This window comes from Cydia pomonella, chromosome 14 (assembly GCF_033807575.1).
Source record: "Cydia pomonella isolate Wapato2018A chromosome 14, ilCydPomo1, whole genome shotgun sequence".
NCBI classification, from domain to species: domain Eukaryota; kingdom Metazoa; phylum Arthropoda; class Insecta; order Lepidoptera; family Tortricidae; genus Cydia; species Cydia pomonella.
In genome coordinates this window covers 6139287-6159135 of record NC_084716.1, presented here as the reverse complement: position 1 = coordinate 6159135, position 19849 = coordinate 6139287, and the positions used below count along the sequence as shown (strand labels likewise).

The following is a 19849-nucleotide window of genomic DNA, read 5'->3' as shown; positions in this document are numbered from 1 at the left end:
TACAGCCTTACACACCTAGGCCTGTAAAGCAACCTTCTTTTGTTATAAACGTCAAATTGTGACACAACGTGTTGGCATTCAACCATCAAATAGTAGTAGATTCGTTATTTGTTTTTAGCTGTGTAAACCTACGAATAAAATAAATTGACTACTTTTTTTTTCTTTGCAAGTTTTAGAAAACCACTGTACAAATCTCTATATCTCCTTGCACTGCAACCTTTCGTTTTCCGGCCTCTATAGTAATGTATTACTCGTAACCTGGTAATCGGTGAAGGTACCTATAATCGCGAGTGATGGTTGTAATAAGGTCGACTTATGATGTACTCTAAATTCGCCTTAGTACCACGACTCTAATCTCACTAAAGATTAAGTACCTACCTAGGAGGATTCATTCCAATTATTCCGATTCGCTACATGCACGACTGTCACGCACCCTAGCATCCGCAAATCTAGAACAAGATGACATTTCACAGCTTATAAAACAACTCCGAAATACAAAAACTACTGAATGGATTTTTATACGATTTTTACCTATCAATAGAGTGATTCTTGAGGAAGGTTTAGTGTATGTTTTGTGTAGATTGGTTGAGAAATGACGATGTTGGCTAATGATGTCGAAAAAAATCACACTGTCTAGGAGCTTTAATCGAAAATGATGGCTAATCCGTTTGAGATATGAGAACACAATGTATGGTGGGATTGTCTCTCTTTCATGGGTCTCCAAAAAATACCGCGATGGTGTATACTGTCTATCTTTTAAGGATAACTTAATATACCCATTCTTATCTTCTAGAAAAAGATCACATAATAATTGCATAATAAGTGGTATTTGTAAAGCTATTTACTCGGACACAGTATTAATAATTAAATACTTACGTAACTTTACATACATAAAACATTTAATACTGTACCCCTAGTGTAAATATTTTCGACAGCGAAACGTTACGTACGCGTTTGCGTTAAGTGTCATTTTGTATGAGATTTTTGACTTTCCAAAACGTCCCGCTTGGCGCGCTGTTCAAAAACCTATAGAAAATGAGACTTAACGCAAACGCGTACGTCACGTTTCGCTATCGACTAAATTTACACTAGGGGCACAGAAGACCTGTTGTCAAAAAAAAGGTCAGTCGGACGCTTTTGTTAAAACCTGTTTTGTTAAAATTAGGTTGTCAAAAACGGTCCTCAGCCCCTTTAACCATGTACAGTCGTCACAGATATATCGGAGCAGCCGAGCTGCTCAAAAATATCTGAGCACGTACTCTAGCGCCTCGACAATAGAGGCGTGTTCAGATATTTGTGAGCACCTTGGTCACTCCGATATATCTGATGGTGGCTGTACAAAGGGCCAAGACAAAGACCGCCTGGCAGTATAATGAAATCTAGCAGCGTTTTCAATTAACATTCAATCTAGGCTGAATGAAACGACGTAAGAGGTTGCGCAAGAGTTGCGATACGCCCGCGGTTGCACATCGGCGCTGAGACTCACGCTGTCTTGTCTGTCGCATCCTTCACTCTAACACGCCGCAAAAAAGCCGCTCCCATAAAACCCAGGTTACTTTCTCATTTTTAATATTTTTAACCAAGGGATGAAAGGCACTCATTTCTCTCGAGGTAGTTTGGCGCACGAGCGCAGTGAGAGAGTCAATAATCCGAGGCTGAAATCGTGACTTACCCGTGTGAACTCTCTACTTTTCATTTCGAATACGAGGAAAGTAAAATACATGTGTTAAAAAAAAACATTAAGTAAAAACACATAAACTTGATAGTATTTCTTGAGGGTACTTTCATTTAACATGCAATTTAGGTAAAAGTATCGTTATTTATGAAATGAAAAGTCAATATCAAATTAAATCCGTTTAAAAAGAAATTTTAATTGCTGATCGTAAAAAAATACTACGAAAGTAAAATATTCCAGTGCAGACACCTATCATTTTGTGCACACTTCTAACATCAACGGCCCACTTTTAGAGCATGGAAATAATAAATACTTTTCTGGCATAGTCTGATCCGTTTCTTTTGATGCTGTCTGTACCATCAGGCTCAAATCAAATTTACATGGACAATTTATGAATGATTTCATTCATAACTTGTACATGCCCTTATGAACTCTACCAAAGAGAATTTAGAAGACCAAGAGTGCTCACTCCATACAACGGTTTTGTTACCAAAAATACCTACTATTATTTTCGTAGTCTACATCTAGCGTCAAGTAGCGTAACTCTCAGTACTGCTACTCGACAATAGATGTCGCGGCAAACAAAAAGTCTAATGCTCAACGATTTTCAGCTAATATTATATCGTACTGAGAGTTCTTTATAGTTATATTTATAGTACTGAGAGTTCCGCTACTCGATGCTAGATATCGACTACGAAAATAGTAAGCGTTTTGGTACAGTCAGCATCAAAAGTAGCGGATCAAACAACGCTTCAAAAGTATCTACCATTCTGTAACAGCTTAACAAAAATTGATAGTTCTATATGTAGAACAATTTAGACTGTAAAAGATATATTTTTGAACGTGAATTTTAGATAAGTATTTATTTATATTTAGAAAATTTATCCGGAATATCAGATACGTTTGGTGCATTGTTTCATCCGCTAATTTTGATGCTGACTGTACCAAAACTGATGTATGGAGTGAGCACTCTATGTACTTCTTATTTCTCTATGAATCTACTGTACGTAGATAAACGCCAAAACATGAATGGGAATGACAGATGCTACGCCAAGTCACGTGACTATTTCCATACGTTGTATAAGTTTCGAATTTGAGTTATCTATCAACGCTTGTCATCTGATCTTGGAAACAATGGGTCGTCGCCTGTCGTGCAACCTGATCATTTCTTGCCAGTTAATGAACGAATCCCCACCACGTAAACGTAACAGCCATTGGACAACGCATCCAATTATTTACCGTATCTCCGCGGGATAAAGTTCAGATTCAAAATGGTGTTCCAATGGTTGTTAATGCTCTTTTGAGGGGTAGCAATGGCCTCAGTTTAATAATGAGACTACTTACCTAAACTAACGGAAAGGACGAAGAATTTATTCTATTGTCTCTGTCCTGTCAAAGAATTTTTTAAACATTTTTTAGTCCTTTAAGCGGAGTAGGTCATTTTCGAATTAGGTCATGTTGAGAGGACGTAATCTCCTTACGACGTCACTTTCTCAGTCTGAACACGCCACTTTCGATGTAGGCCACTTTCAGAGTTCGTCACTTTTTTAGCAATGGATACCGACAACCAGATTAGCTGGTAGAACAATACGGTCGCTTATTTTATTCGATATACCTACTAGTTGTTTTCACAAATGCAATGAATACAAGTAAAAATGCAAGTAGTATTATCATCCATTGATTAAATGCTCAGTAAATGGGGCTTAGCACATAAACCACTACATCCAGTTAACATTTCTTTTATTACATCGATACACCATCACCATAATAATTAAATAAGATCAAATCGAACATAACCTCGTTTGACGGCATTCTGCCAAAATCTGACAGTTCTTTATACAAAAATGACCATAAACACAACAACCATGTATAAAGCCAGGTGCATACTGCTCGTGATTATCAGTATAAAGCCACATACAGGATATTGACTACCTATTGTGATGCTTACAGTAAATAATAACTAAGGGCTCTGTCTCCACCTTGGTCGAACCGAAGCCTTTAGTGTCTTGGGGGAAAATCGAAGTTCGTCAATTGCGGGCATTTTTCTCTGTCACTCTAATTACGTCTTAGTGAGAGTAAAAGAGAAAGATCCCCGCAATTTGCGAATTTCGGTTTTCGCGGTAGGAACCCTGGTAAGACATGGCCCCTACACGCTCATTTAACTTTTGAATAGTCTTTCCCTCCGTCTCCTTCAATGTATTTTCGATAATGCTAAAAAAGCCTTTCACTCGAGTTGAAAACTACTTTTCATTATACGAGGGTCATGCCAAAAGAAGTTAGATACTCTATGGTCATTTGATCGATACTGGCCAGTTATACACCATTGTAAAGGTAGGTTATTTGCTAATAAATTCAAATATGGAACACTCGGAAAATGTTAGGATTCCTTTTTTAATTATTTTTTTTCTGGGTAATTTTGGAGGGAAATTTTCGCAACAATGGAGCTCACTCGACGTGATTTTCGTGTTATGATTTATTATGATTTTAAAAAAGGTTTAAAACCTCAAGAGTGTTTTGAACTTTTAGTTTCAACTTTTGGCGAGTCTGCTTGTTCACGTGCAACTGTTTTTAATTGGTTTGCTGAATTTAAAAGGGGACGAGAGACCTTTGAAGATGAGGCGAAGACCGGACGGCCGCCAACCGCAGTCACTCAAGAAAACGTACAGGCTGTGGAAAAAAATGTTCGTGCGAACCGACGAATTACATATGCAGAGCTCGAGCGTGAGCTGGGTATTGGATCAGCAGCATTGCAAACTATAATTCATTATCATCTGGCCCTTCATAAGCGTTGTTCAAGATGGGTGCCGCACAAACTCACCGATTTGCAAAAAGACCGCCGCGTAGATTGGTGCAAATTTATGATAGATAAATTCGACGCTGGCGAGAAAAAAAATGTATATGATATACTTACAGGTGACGAAACATGGCTATATAACTACGACCCCGAAACAAAGCGGCAGTCCACAGTATGGTGTTTTGAAGATGAGCCGACGCCAACAAAATGTCGCCGAACCCGAAGTACACAAAAACAAATGATTGCCTCATTTTTCTGCAAGACGGGACATATTGCTACGATAGTGCTAGAAGATCAAAGGACAGTCAACTCTGAATGGTATGTGACAGTTTGTGCCCCCAGAGTACTGTCAGCTTGGTGTGACAAGCGGCCGAAATCGGGAACTCAGCACCTGCTCTGGCACCATGACAACGCTGCCCCTCACACTTCTGCTAGAACACTTGACTATTTCAGCTCAAAAAACGTGACTATCTTGCCCCACCCGCCATATTCCCCCGACCTAGCCCCTTGCGATTTTTACTTATTTCCCAAAATTAAAGAAAAATTAAAAGGAAGGCGATTTGAGAACAAAGAAGATGCCCTGGCTGCGTATAATTATGAAATTTCTGAGGTATCTAAAGAAGAGTGGTCATCGGTATTTTCTAAGTGGTTTAGACGGATGGAAAAGTGTATACGTGTTCACGGTGACTACTTCGAAAAAATAGATAGCTGTAATAAAGAATAAAGTCGGTAACTTTTGAGTATCTAATTTCTTTTGGCATGACCCTCGTAAATAAGATAGTAGGTCAAAAACGCTTGGGAAAACCGGCGGCGGCGCTTTTCTGTAGACGTGTGATATGTATTAAATACATATTTCTAAGCCTTCCATCATACAAATTTTCAGAAGTTTAAAGTCCGTTTATATTATGATGATGTCCACAGGATTCACGTAAGCTTAAGAATCCGCAGCAAATAGGAATAGGCTACGGAGACTGCTTACCATCAGGCAGGCCGTATGCTTGTTTGCCACCGACGTAGTATAAAAAAAAAAAGCTCGGTTCTTCATACAAACGTATTTACGCTATCATTTTAAAACGACTACCTAGATTGCTCTGACACTTTGTACTTACAATAGGATAAGATATATCTATGCCGTAGTTCGTTTATATAGCTTCAGATACCATAGTTAAAAAAAATACAGCGCATTTCATTGTATGGGCAAAGTTTCATTACAATCTAACACGTAGTTTTAAAATGAGAACGGAACTGCGTTTGTATGGGGAGGTGAAATTCGACCGAACTTGCTGCGGACTCTGAAAATATTCCTAATTATATGAGAAAAAAAAATGAAAAAAAAAATGAAACAAGTTACATATCGGCCATTATAAGTCCTTTTTATAAAATGATAAACCAACAATATTCGTCGTAAACAGGTGAAATTTGGCATGAAGGTAAAAAGTTTAAGCCTTGAACGGTCCTTGAATTGTTTTATGTTTTGAAATTAAGTTCTTTGGATAAGGGGCTGGAAATAACTCAGTCTCAATTCCATGCTTGCGTGCCGTGGACAGTTCGAAAATTAGTAAAAATAGCTCTTTAAAAAATACGATGGCAAATTTATACTAATATACCGACAAACATGATACATTATTAACTAATACAAAACGGGACTTAATCGCGTATTAAGTTTTAAATCCGCCAGTTTGGATTTAGGACCAAACCACTAGATCGAGCTGCATAACCCTAAAATCCTTTCCACGGATCGCCATTTCTACAGCAGGAAAGTGCGGGAAGCCATTGAAATAAACAAACATTGCAATTTCAATCGGGACGAGGGTTTGGGGATCTCATCCACATGGAATCCAGTCATTAGTATATGTAAGCGAGAACGAATATCGACAGTCGAAAAATCGAATATCGTTAGTGTAGTGTGTCGACAGAGTAGCATCCCTAGTGCGCAAAATGTTCAAGTCAACAAACAAGACCAAGTGCGGGTAGTTCGAAAAACTCGCGCGGCTAGAATATGTTGATGTCAACTTTAGCCAGTCTTCTCCGAGACCACGGGGACAACGCCGTCCTCGAAACGTCGGAGGTAAATTTAAAACTTAATACGCGATCCCGTTTCGATGTCCCGTTTTGTGTTAGTTAATAATGTGTAAAAATCGTGAAAGTTTAAATCAGTGTTAAACGTGATGTATGGTAGTGTTTTAACTTAGTATTTTTAATATTACTTCATCTATTTAAAAAAAGTTAATGTAATTTTACTAATTAGGTAACGCACTTTCGATATCAGTTGGAAGTTTTCTGATATCTGTTATATTTACGGAATTATGACCTGGCCACACTTAACGATTACACCCTGTATACTCCGGCAAACCCACTTTGTCACGATAAAAAATGCAACCATAGAGCCACCGCTGGGGTACCACGTGTATGTGACACAACAATTCGTTCCGCGCGTCCCGTACGAGGAACAATTGTCAGAATGTAAACGATGCTCGGAGGCCAAACATCAGTCGGTAAGTGGAAAAAACTCTTTGTTTGTATTATGAAGTACACTCGCTTACAAACTCGCAAATATTATTTGATATTATACTATTATTTTATTTACTATTATTATTGTATTGTACTATTATAATATTCCATATTATTTTACGACGTCTCGTCTGCTGCTCCTGAAAGTATCTACCAAGTCGCTAACCTCCCCAATAATATTAAATAATTTAATTTAATTTATTTAAGTTTTTCAAGATAAAGAGACGTCTTTAATGGTTTCTTCTTATTTTTATTTTACAAATTGTTTTTATGGTGTATTCCCAGCTGGGCAGCTGAGTTGCCTAAGTAAGGTACGAGTACAATCACTATTATATACCATACTGTTTCTACGAGTCATCTAAAATAATACTTTTTTTACTATAAAACCTAATTAATTAATGAAAATTGGTAACTATCTCAGCAGACAAAAATATAGTATAAAAGACATAAACGCGCGACTATTTAGTCCCACTCCGCACCCGTTTAGTCTTTTAATAATACTATTTTTACATTTATCTTGCCGGCAAGTTAGTAAGTACAGTTCTTCCCTTTTTTAGGTTCCGTACCTCGAAAGGAAAAAATCGAACCCTTATAGAATCACTCGTCCGTCAAAATTTTATATTAATGGAAAAATGTACGCTTCCGACAGGACTTGCACCCGCAACCTCCGCAATCCGTGCGTTTTGCTCTTAACCAATTGAGCTAAGGAAGCCTACCAGAACCTCGCAAATCTTTCCATTCCTTCCCTTATATATACACGCCTTTGGGTGGGCGTAAAATTTGGAGTAACGCTTGCAGACGTATCTGCTTGTTAAAACATTACTTCACTCGTCCGTCTGTCTATTGCTCTGAAACTGCAACTGCTCTGAGTTGAAATTTGTTACAATTTAAAGTATATAAAACAAAGAATATTTTCATGACTGTTGCGACTGCAACTTAATATTATATAAAAATCAATGCAGCAGCTAAACGCAGCCGTCGGGTTCGGCTAGTATTCGGAGGCTTTTTAAAAGCACCAATAGGAGCGCTCCACATAATCTGTATCGCGGCCAATTGGAAGCATTTAAATCTAAACCTATTGTACTGATCAAATCAAATATGACAAATTACTCTTGCATCATCCTCCATACTTTCAACACCTATTTTCTACATTGAACCGTTTTGACAAGAACCCTTGTAAACCAGTACCCCTTTGGAAGATTATACTTCACTTCATTATAAATCGAAGTTTTATTTAAATCGTCGAGATCCTGACCTGCACGGCGGCTACAATGACAATAACAATAATTTAATGATATGAACGGATCTACTGCGATCTAATTCCCGACCGGTTCATACACAGACCAATTTCTGTGCGTTCATATCATTAAACATGTGTACAAAACGCGAGAGTTTAAAGTGTTGTAATAACGTTAACCGTTGAACCGAAAAATAACACAGCATTCTGTACTCGATTGTACTTCGGGACTGCATAATATCTCGTGGAATTACCTACAATTACGAGAACGCTTCCCGTGGACAGGTTAATGCAACAGTGACACAAGATCATCTCTAATTATCTTTAAGAGGAAAGGGGACGATCGGTTTTCTATACAAACGCAGTCCCCATTTTCCTCCCTGCATATTGACGCTATGGTAAATATTTTTATAAAATTTGATGTATCTTTATTTGATTTTATTCAATTTTATAATTATAAGAGTTAGGAGCGAAAAACAAATTACATAGGTACCAATTTTGAAAAGCTTCTAACTCCTATAAACATAAAAGAAATCGAAAAAATCAAACGAAGCAACTATGAACAATATAAATTGAACTAACGACCCGTTCCGGCTTCGCAAGGGTCTTACTCTTAAAAACAATGTATTTAAAAAAAATCCGTTTCCCGACCGAATCATTATACCAACTAAGCGACCTATTATCAATAAGGAAACTATATATTCTACAAATCACTTTAAAAAAACATAAAACCCTTTCTTACAGTGCCGAATATGACTCCAGAAGGACAATAAAAAACGTTGCTAGTATAACTAAAACTAAAACCAAGTTTGCGCGCTCACAATACAATTTGAAGTCTAGTCACATTTATAACAAAGTCAATAGGTGCCTAAACATTTACCCAAAACTTCACTACGAGTGTAAATCAGCAATCATAAAATGGTTAAAGTCGAAAAGCTACGAGGAAACAGAAGACTTACAAAATTAAAACATACTATATCTTACTAAAGATCCACACATCAACTTACTAAATACACACACACACATACACACACACGCACACACACACACACACAATTACTGGCTCCATTATTCCTTTTTTTTTTTACTTTTTTACTATTTTCTACTGCATGTCTGACAACCCCGATACTTACCTAGTTCTATAAACAATTGTTATATGTGATTTTAATTGTATACATATATTATTAGACTTACTTAAATTTTCGTGTGACAATCTGTAAATTAAGGAAGAGCGGTGTTGCCCAATACAGGCAAATTTTGCTTACCGGGTAGCACTATCCCCTACTTTATAAACACCTGTATATTTTACGAAAATAAATAATTTTTAATTTTTAATTTTTTTTTAATTTTTAAGGGTTACAAAAAAATCTTACAATTTATACAACCTAAAACTTCCTCAATAAGAATCACTCTATTGATAGGTGAACATCCCATGAAAATACGTTCAATAGTTTTCGAAGTTATTGCGAACATACATACACGCAGACAGACGCGGCGGGGGACTTTGTTTTATAAGGTGTAGTCATTGTGTAAAAATATTTTCTATAAAATCCGAGGGAGAAAAATGGGGCCCACGTTTGTATGGAGACGCGATCGTCTAATATCGTCTTAACACTCTTAACGTCATCAGTAATTATATTTAATATAATTATCGCGACAATCAGTAATTGACGCATCATGATCATTGCAATTATTGTCAACAATATCGGTAAGGTTCATTTCTTGCGACCTTGCGATTTAATGCCATCTGCAATTAAATGCTAAGTATAATTAACAGTAGAATTGATTGGGAAAATTAGCACATTAAATAATAAGCGAACCTGATTTTTGTGTTTTTTACTTGAATATAATATAATATCAATATGACTTGTCAAATCTTGAACTTGAATTACATCCCCTTGGCTAATTTTTACGTACAGATTTTATTATAATGGTTTATGTTGTTTTTCACGAATTTGGTTTGTTGGTAAAAAAATAAAACCGACTTCTAAAATTACCAAAAGCGCCATACATGTACCTATAACATTTGAAGAGTTCCCTCGATTTCTCCAAGATCCCATCGTCAGACACCGACTTGGTGCCAACGGGACTCGGGGTGATACCTGTTCGATTAAAAAAACAAATTTTGAAAATCGGTTCACGATTCTCGGAGATATCGAGTAACATACATACAAAAAAAAAACAGTCGAATTGAGAACCTCCTCCTTTTTTGAAGTAGGTTAATAAATCTTTCTTTCCATTGAGTGTGTGTGTATCTGTGGGCGTATTGTCGAAAGCCCTCTCAACATCAAGGACCGTACATAGAGCGGTTTGCTTGTCCTCTAGGGTTTTCTGTATCTTGTCAACCAGGTCGAGTAGAGCAGTCTCCGTAGATTTTCCCTTTTGGTAAGCGTGTTGGTTTACACGTAGTGGTCTTTTCACTAGGTATTTCGCTCTAATGTGCTGATCAATGATTCTTTCCATCGTTTTGAGTAGAAACGATATTAGACTAATTGGTCTGAAGGAAGGCTGTGAGTAGTCCTTTTTCCCTGAATTTTTTATATTTTCTATAAATCTTTTGGTATAAATCGTACCTTGACCTTTACATATCTGGTATAGTTCCCCACGCGAAACTTGCTGAATATTCTGGCCAGATACGGGAGGAGGAGCTCCTGTCCTTGCTGTAAAAGCGCCTGAAACTCCATCTTCTCCTGCTGATTTAAATGATTAAAAATATGCAAGTAAGTATATCGGGTTAGCACAGATTGACTAGCACGTTATCTTTTCGCGGATTAGCGAAGTAATATTTTTTTGATTTTTAATGGATATACATCATGCAGGGTAATAGAACGGTAAAATAAAAAGTATAAAAAAAAATCTTAGGGTACCTCCCATACAAAGTGTTTTTTATAGGTTTAACTCAATGGTGTGGGATAGGTCTTCAAAACAATTAAGGGTCTCCAACAACCATTTTTTGATAAAATGAATATTTTCGGAAATACTAAGGAAAAAAAATGTGTGTGTTACCCCTCTATAACGTTGGAACTATGGATCCAAAAATAAGAAACACGACACTCCCTTAGAAACTCGATTTCGATTATTTCACGTTCTTTACTTTCCTCAGAAAATTGTCACGATCAAAACTAATAAAACATGTACATGGATATCTCGTGACATTGAACTATGTAATAAAAAACAGATAAATATGCTCCGGCAATACAGGCGTTCACCACTACGAATAAAGTACTCTTAAAAAAAACTACAGATAAAAAATATCAGATTAGCAAAAGGCCCAATTAAATTATAAAATAAATATTATTATATTATAGTTTGATAATAAGTTAAAAACTACATGGCAAATTACAAATACTTACCTATTTGTAAAATTAGTGTGGCAAAATGAAACACATCCAAAAATAAAACAGGGTAATGAAACAAAAAACATACCTATTTTTTGTTTTTAACTTGCTATTGCTATTCACCATTACAGAAGTTTAAGCTAATTTAATTTTTATGTTCTAGGTCATTCAAAAATAATTTACACAAATTTAACACTTATTTCCTTGTATTAAAGTTGAAATGATGTTCTGGTTTTACTTCTGGGTGTCATTCTACGTTTCTCGATGAGAAGCATCTTGGGTATTTCCATGCACATATCGCATACCAGTATAGCATTACTCTCAGACCTTTAACAACTGTTTACTATCAGAGTCCACATTATTCTGGTTTCTCCGAGACTGAGTGAAGGGAATGGTGGTTAGACCTTATCTTGGTAATTACAGGTATTGTCCGAGAACAGGTTTGCTGACGCAAGTGTGGTATTTTGATATGAAAATATAGCAAAGTTACACTCTTGTTATTTATTATTGTTCTTTAAATTAGTATACTTGTTTCACAATGTCCAAGTATTGGATAACTACAACTAAGTTAACTACTAGATGAAACTTTCTGCAAATCATTTCACTTTATCTACACTAGATAAAACTTTCTGCAAATTGCAATGATTTACCTACACTAGATAAAACTTTCTGCAAATCATTGCACTTTATCTACCAGTTAAGCTATATTTGAATATATATATCTTATACCTTTAAACGAGCAATTCTTGTATATATATATATATATATATATATATATATATATATATATATATATTTCTGTGATCTCGGAAACGGCTCTAACGATTTCGCTGAAATTTGGTATATGGGGGTTTTTGGGGGTATACAATCTATCTAGATTAGTCTTATGTTTGGGAAAACGCGTGTTTTCGAGTTTTCATGCGTTTTTCTTTCGACGCAGAATATGGTCGCTAATTTCGTGTCGCCGGCCACTGTCCGTTTGGTCCAGTGGGTTAAGACGCGGACTGCTAAACGAGTGTTACGGGTTCGAATCTCGCCCGGTGATTAATTTTTGTTTTTTTTATATGTTCAAGTTTATATATCATTTTTAAATTTTTATTGTTTTAGACAAGTTTAATTTAGTAAAAAAATGACCTATGTAATAAGAGAAATTGACAATAGATGGCGTTACTCTGTGACAAGTGCTGTAAGGTTAAAACCGATTGTAAATAATAATAATTGTCAGTTCACATTTTACTTTTTAAGTTTATGTAGATTATCACCTATACACCACCACATAAATAGTTATAACCGAGCAAAGCTCGGTCGCCCAGGTACTATATAAATATATATACAAGAATTGCTCGTTTAAAGGTATAAGATTATAGGACGTTATTACACAAATTGACTAAGTCCCACAGTAAGCTCAATAAGGATTGTGTTGAGGGTACTTAGACAACGAAATATATATATTTATAAATACTTAAATACATAGAAAACACCCATGACTCAGGAACAAATATCCATGCTCATCACACGAATAAATGCCCTTACCAGGATTTGAACCTACCTAGTAACCTAGTTCTTTTAAAAACAAGAATATCAAAAAAGCAAAACGTACAAACACACATATTGGTATTATTGAACTCATATTAAAAAAAATCCAGAGAGGAAAATGTCGAACGTTTTTATGGAAAATTACCACTAATGAATTCTCTTAACACAATATCGTTATAATATCTTTACTCTATGGCCGTGCCGTGTCCTTATGACAGTAATTACCTACATTTTTATTTTATGGAGTAACTGTCACGTAAAATGTTTATAGACATTTTATTTAGAAATGTAACATTTAAATATCGGATCGCCGCCCGCCGTCGGCAGGGTGTTCATCCTCACACCCTAGAACCTAAATGGTCGCGCACTGTGCACAAAATAGGTCGGCGGTCCGCCATCTGGTGACCACTGATATAGATCTGAAATCGGAGCAGTATACCAAATGGGTCTGGGTATAGGTACTGCTGTTGGCTCTTCTTCTCATAAGTTTGCCGACCTCTGTACTTACCTAATGTATTATGTGTGTTATGAAGCATCGTTGTCATGTCGTAAAAGGTCAAAGTAAAACAGGCTCAAACCAATAGATCGCGGATAAAGTTACGTCATGTTTGGTAACCGGTGTTATTCAATAAAAGTGACCGATCCAGTATAGCAGGTCACCATCTTAATACCTAAGCCGTATTTTTATGTCCGAGATTCGAAAATAACAGTTTTATTGGCCATTTTACAGATCATTATGTTGCAGTGTGTTGTACTAAAATAATAGATCGGTCAGATAAATTAGGTCAATATAAATATTTAGTATTCGGTATAAAATAATTAATAACAAAGATTTTCACTTCTCTTGCTCGTAAAGTTGGTGTTTAAATACTTTAAATCGCGTGTAAATGGGATAAAGTTGCTCTAGTGCATAAAATTATGATCCTTATTAAGTTAGCAATAAAATCCAAAATCTGCCATAGAAACTACCACTTGTTGCAGCTGATGGCCGACGGGCCGCACGCCCTACACATTTATTTATTTGAATTAGTTGGCTAACCCTAGAACGCGCAAGTAGTCTTTAGTATTGTATAAAATAAATACGGTAGAATAACGTTAAATATTTAATATTTCTGTATATTTTCCTTGCAAACAAAGTGAAAAGCAGAGTTTACAATTCGGGTATATATGCCCATTTCATCCTAGACATATATCGGCCTTCGCTTACGTTTGGACCGATAAATTATCTCGGACTCGGATACAATGGGTTACTTTATTTTATGCCCTTGATGTATAGATATCATGTTGTCTTGTAATGTTTGCACTGTACATTGCTGCTCTGTACATTTTCAAAAATTAATTACGGGGTCATAATTAAGTGTAACTTCAAAAAAAAATCGTAATTCATGATTATGTAAGTACACGGGTAAATTCTGTTTGGTTTTATTGCCCGTATTGGATTTAAACACTATAAGGTAGTTGTCGTGCCAACTTCGATCGTTCCGTGCACAAAATTACTTTTAGCATATTGCTCAGTCCGTGACACTCTAAAAACCTGTTTATCTTCTAGTTCGACGTATTCCCCATGCTTTATCGTCTATCCTTTTTCTTCTCAGACTAGAAGAAAGAGAGATTTACAAACGATCGACTCGATAGTTCGAGATGGTGGCTTACCTTGAATCAGTTAATTCTAGTTTGTTAATCGAGTAAATAAAAACAGTTAAGTAGTGTATAATGTTAGACAAATACAATATTGTGATTATTAAATAAAACAATATCATGATTCATTGAGAACTCCGTGTATTCTGTCACTCGTCTTTTTCTATCGTCCGTCACGTGATCGTAGTGCGTTCCAAAACTCATTACTCAACTACGAACATGATACATCTTCCCCCTTATGTGGTAAGTCTGTCTCATAGTCTTTAAGATAAGCTGGAGGGTTAATAATACGTTTAGGTCTTCCTTCACAATTAGCCGAAGATCCAGGTTCCATAACCTGCTCCGAACCCATAGGCAACTCCGAGTCCCCATCCTCTAAAGGTATAACACATCGTCTAGGCGACCTAACATAATCATCTGATGGGATCTTGGAAGTTGCTGATGGCTTCAATTGCGAAGAGTTCCTTCTTAATATAGAACCCTGATCATCTTGGATCAAATAAGACCTGGGCGAACTGTGAAGGCCCACTATTTTGGCTGGCAACCATACATTTTCTCTGCGATACACAACATCTTGCCCTTTTTCTAGATTATAATTATAATGTCTAGCAGTCTTATCATAATTGGTTTTATTTATAATGTTTCTTTTTTCTTGATACTTATCAAAATCAGTGACTACTTTTGGTGCAAGCAATTTGTTGTGTATTGGCAGTGTAGACTTAGTAAAACGACTAAACAACAATTGTGATGGAGAATATGGTGAACCTATCACTGGGCTATTTCTATATTCTAAGATAACAAGATGTATATCTAAATTCTCATCCTTGCATTTTTTTAACATAGTTTTTGCTATACCAACATATTTTTCAACAAAGCCATTCGATTTAGGATACAGCGGGCTAGATGTAACAACAGAGAATTTATACAGTTTTGCAAAGTTTTTAAATTCAATAGAGTTGAATGGCATGTTGTCAGCTCTGAGAATGCTTGGTATACCATGAGTAGCAAATAAGGTTTTTAATATATTTATAACTGTTGTAGCAGTCATGGAATTAACTTTAATTAGATCAAACCACTTAGTATAGTAGTCAGCCACTACTAGATAGTTTTCATTACCATAATTTAGAAAATCACAACCCACTTTATGATATGGGAGTGACGGCGTAGTTTCATCTAATAATAAGGATTCCTTTACTTTTTTAGCACTATATTTTTCACATAAATGACATTTACTTATAGTATCAATGATATTGCTTTTCATGTTTAGCCAAAAGAAAAGTGACTTGGCTCTACCCAGTGTTTTTGTGATACCAAAATGTGAAGAATGTACTCTTTCCAAAACAGTTTTTACAAGAGATGAGGGAACTATAATCCTATGATCTAAATATACAATATTATTTTCAACTACAATGTTATTTTTTAATTTCCAGTAAGGTTTGACAAGATCTGTAACTTTATCAATATTTGTAGGCCAGCCATTATTATAGTATTCTATCAGTTGGGATAGTGCTGCATCTTTACATGTGGCTTCTGTAATCTCTATCAGAAAACTATCACTTACATTCACAGTATGAACAACGCGGTCCAAAGATTGTTCAAGTGTACTAGCATCAGCTTTTGAAGATGCTCTACTTATAGCATCTGCAATCAACATCTGTGAACCCTTAACATAGCGGACATCAATATCATATATATTTAGTTTTAATCTAATTTTTCGTAATCTTTGAGATTCAATGGAATAAATTTCTTTTTTCATTAATGCAACTAATGGTTGGTGATCAGTTTGTACTACAGTATGCCTACCATATATATAATAATGAAATTTTTTACAAGCAAATAAAATGGCTAAAAATTCCTTGTCTATTTGACCATATTCACATTCAGTTTTACTTAGGCTTTTAGATGCAAATGCAACTGGTTGTTTAAATTGCATTAAAACACAGCCTATTGCATTTTTTGAACTATCTGTTTGGATAGTTAAAGGTTGCTTGGGATCAAAATTTCTTAAAACAGGTGGACTAACAAGAATATTTTTAATTTGTTCAATACACTTTTCATGAGTCACTCCCCACTGAAACATAACATCTTTTTTTAAAAGTTCTCTTAGCGGGCTTGTTAATTCGGACAATCTTGGGATGTAATCTCTCATATAATTTACCATGCCCAGAAACCTTTGTAAACTTTGTTTATCAGAGGGTGAGTCATAATCCATTATAGCTTTAACCTTATTTTTATCAGGCATCAAACAACCATTAATTATCTCATGCCCAAAATACTTTACTATTTCAGGGAGATACTGAAATTTTTTAAGATTAAATTTAATATTTAATTCTTGTGCCCTCCTTAAGACTTTTTCTAAAGCCACATCATGTTCCTCTTTTGTTTTTCCATATATTAAAAAATCATCAATGTAAATAAATGTATTTTCAATGTTTTTGAAACAATTTTCACAGTTTTCTTGAAAAATTTCAGCTGAAATGTCTAATCCGAATGGTAAAACATTGAAATTGTATGTGCCAAAGACTGTTGAGAATGTACAAAGCTTTTTACTAGATTCAGAAAGACCAATTTGCCAAAAAGACTCTTTTAAGTCTAGGACCGAGAAATATTTTGCCTCAGATATTTTAGATTTAAGGTCATTTATAGTTGGTATTTCATAATATTTCTTAAGAATACACTTATTTAGATCCCTAGGGTCTAAGCACACACGGATTGCATTTTGGTCTTTCTCAACTATCACAATTCTATTGACCCATTCTGTGGCTTCATCTGTCTTTGAAATGACACCTTTTTGACACAGTCGTTCAAGTTCAGACTTAAGTTTTTCTTTTAATTTTAGAGGAATACGATGAGGTGGTTTTGAGATCGGTACAGACCCTTCTTTCAGTAGTATTTGACATTCAGCTGGAAATCTCCCTGGTCCAGTAAATACATTTTGGTACTTTGAAACTAATTCAATTTTCCTTGGATCATCTGTAACAATATCATTTTCCAATAGGTCAATTTTATTAGTGTATTTTCTTTCAACTAAACCTAGCATTGAACAAGCATCTCTGCCAAGGGTTGGTTGAAATTCTGAATCTGTCACAATAAATTCTATAAAATAGCATTTACTTATTAATTTGACTTCCAACAATATGGAGCCATATACTTTTATCCCTGTATTGTTGTAAGCATAAAGATTACATTTAGAAGTTTCCAACTTCAGGTTTTTTCTTTGTTTAATAGTTTGATAGATACCCAACGGAATCAAGTTAACATCGGAACCAGAATCTAGCTTGAACTTGACACTCTTGGTGTCTTCTATTAATAATGTTTGTGTCCATTCTTTAGAACGTACCTTCTGAACACTGCCACAATAAAATTCACCATCACTATCTTCCTGATTTTGCAGGCTACTGTCTGCAATAACTTTTACATATCGGCTGCGGCACACTGTTGCATAATGGTTGTACCGATTGCACTTTGTACATAATTTGCCTCGAGCCGGACACATTTCGAGTTTACGCTCATGTTGCTCTCCACACCATTTGCATTTTAGTACCATATTATTTTGCACCGGTTTGCTGTTGGATCTTCTGTCAACCACCTTGTCAACCTTGACTTTGCCCTGGACCTCTGCAGCTTGTTGACGTCCTAATTCAGCAAGTCGCAACTTTGTGATTACCGTGTCCAGATCCGCATCGCCTTCTATTACTATTTTCTTCTGCGTATTCAAATCATTGGTACCTAGTACGAGTCGATCGCGAACAGCTTCATCTTCCGCTTCAAATTTACAACTTTTAACTAGCCTCTTTACGTCAGTTAGGAAGCTGTCAAATTGTTCACTTTCCTCCTGCTTTCTGGTGTAAAAAAGGAATCTTGAATGAAGCACATTTTTTTTAGGCTCGCAGTATTCTTGGAATTTTTTCATGACATTTTCGAAATTGTTTTTCTCATCTTCCGTCAACGCGAAATTATTGAAAATTTTAATGCCATCCTCCCCGATGACATTTAAAAGTATCGCCACCTTCCTAGCATCTTCACTTTTATCTAAACCGGACGCCACCAAGTATATTTTAAAGTTTTGATCAAATGTTCTCCAATTCTCTGACAGATTTCCGGATACGTTTAGTTTTTCAGGTATGTTAAACATTGACATGATTGATGGAGACTGCGACTGCGCCATGTATAATGTTAGACAAATACAATATTGTGATTATTAAATAAAACAATATCATGATTCATTGAGAACTCCGTGTATTCTGTCACTCGTCTTTTTCTATCGTCCGTCACGTGATCGTAGTGCGTTCCAAAACTCATTACTCAACTACGAACATGATACAAGTAGGTAAGTAAAAAAAGTAGAAGTGATTTATATTGGTGCTTTGCATAATTTTATGCATCGTAGATAAATTTGCATTATAATAAAAAAAAATTTATACTTCGTCGGTGGCAAACAAGCATACGGCCCGCCTGATGGTAAGCAGTCTCCGTAGCCTATGTACGCCTGCAACTCCAAAGGAGTTACATAGAATATTCGTGATACAATTTCGATTATAAATCATAAATGAGATCTCCCAGATCAGGCGGGCGATTTTTGAATTTCGAGCGCTCGATTTCGTCACCTTAAAATCCGTGGAAAACGGCCAAAATGCTATTTTTGAAATACGAGCGATAGAAATTGGGAATAATGACTTAAAAAAATATTTCCATTTTACGTTACAACCACAGGATATTTTTTACAGTAAAGTTTTAAATCTTAATGTTAAAATAACAGTTACCAGTGCAAGCGAGGTCTTCGAATACGTATCTTTGTTTCGGATCGCAGTGTCACAAGTTAAGCTGGTTTGAGGGCGTTTAGTCGCCTACCTTAGACGCACCAATAGAGATCAGACAGCTATTCTGTTAGAATTCTGTATTAGTTCATAATGAATCTTATTCCGTGCTCAATAGAATAGTAATTCAATAAACGCTACCTATGCGGCATGACCATTTTTTCATAGTGGCACGCGCCTTTGCGGTTTTTAAACAATAGATAAGACGATAATCCGTAGAAGCTCATGGAGAAAAATAGAAACTATACTAGTTGTAATATTGACGATGGTCTTTAGGCAAATCCTGTATCGTGGTTACCAGTT

The 19849-nt window shown here is 35.7% G+C and overlaps 2 protein-coding genes across 3 annotated transcripts in view; one reads left to right on the top strand and one right to left on the bottom strand.

The window, feature by feature from the left end:
• The window catches only part of LOC133524800 (phospholipid-transporting ATPase ABCA7-like), a 66774-nt gene that overhangs the window by 15750 nt on the left and 31175 nt on the right, over positions 1–19849 (top strand). Inside the window, exon 1 of one of the 2 annotated variants that reach the window (XM_061860946.1) lies at positions 6814–6964. The exons of the other annotated variant lie outside the window; for it this stretch is intronic. The gene's annotated coding sequence lies outside the window, so the exon portion shown is untranslated. Of the gene's footprint in view, positions 1–6813; positions 6965–19849 lie in introns of those variants that run through there. 2 annotated transcript variants of the gene reach the window in all.
• Positions 15034–18983, bottom strand: LOC133524794 (uncharacterized). Its single transcript, XM_061860937.1, has 2 exons — positions 18070–18983; positions 15034–17702 (listed from the first exon to the last, which is right to left on the bottom strand). Exons 1-2 carry the CDS (start codon positions 18895–18897, stop codon positions 17679–17681), a joined length of 852 nt encoding a protein of 283 aa, XP_061716921.1. The 5' UTR covers positions 18898–18983; the 3' UTR covers positions 15034–17678.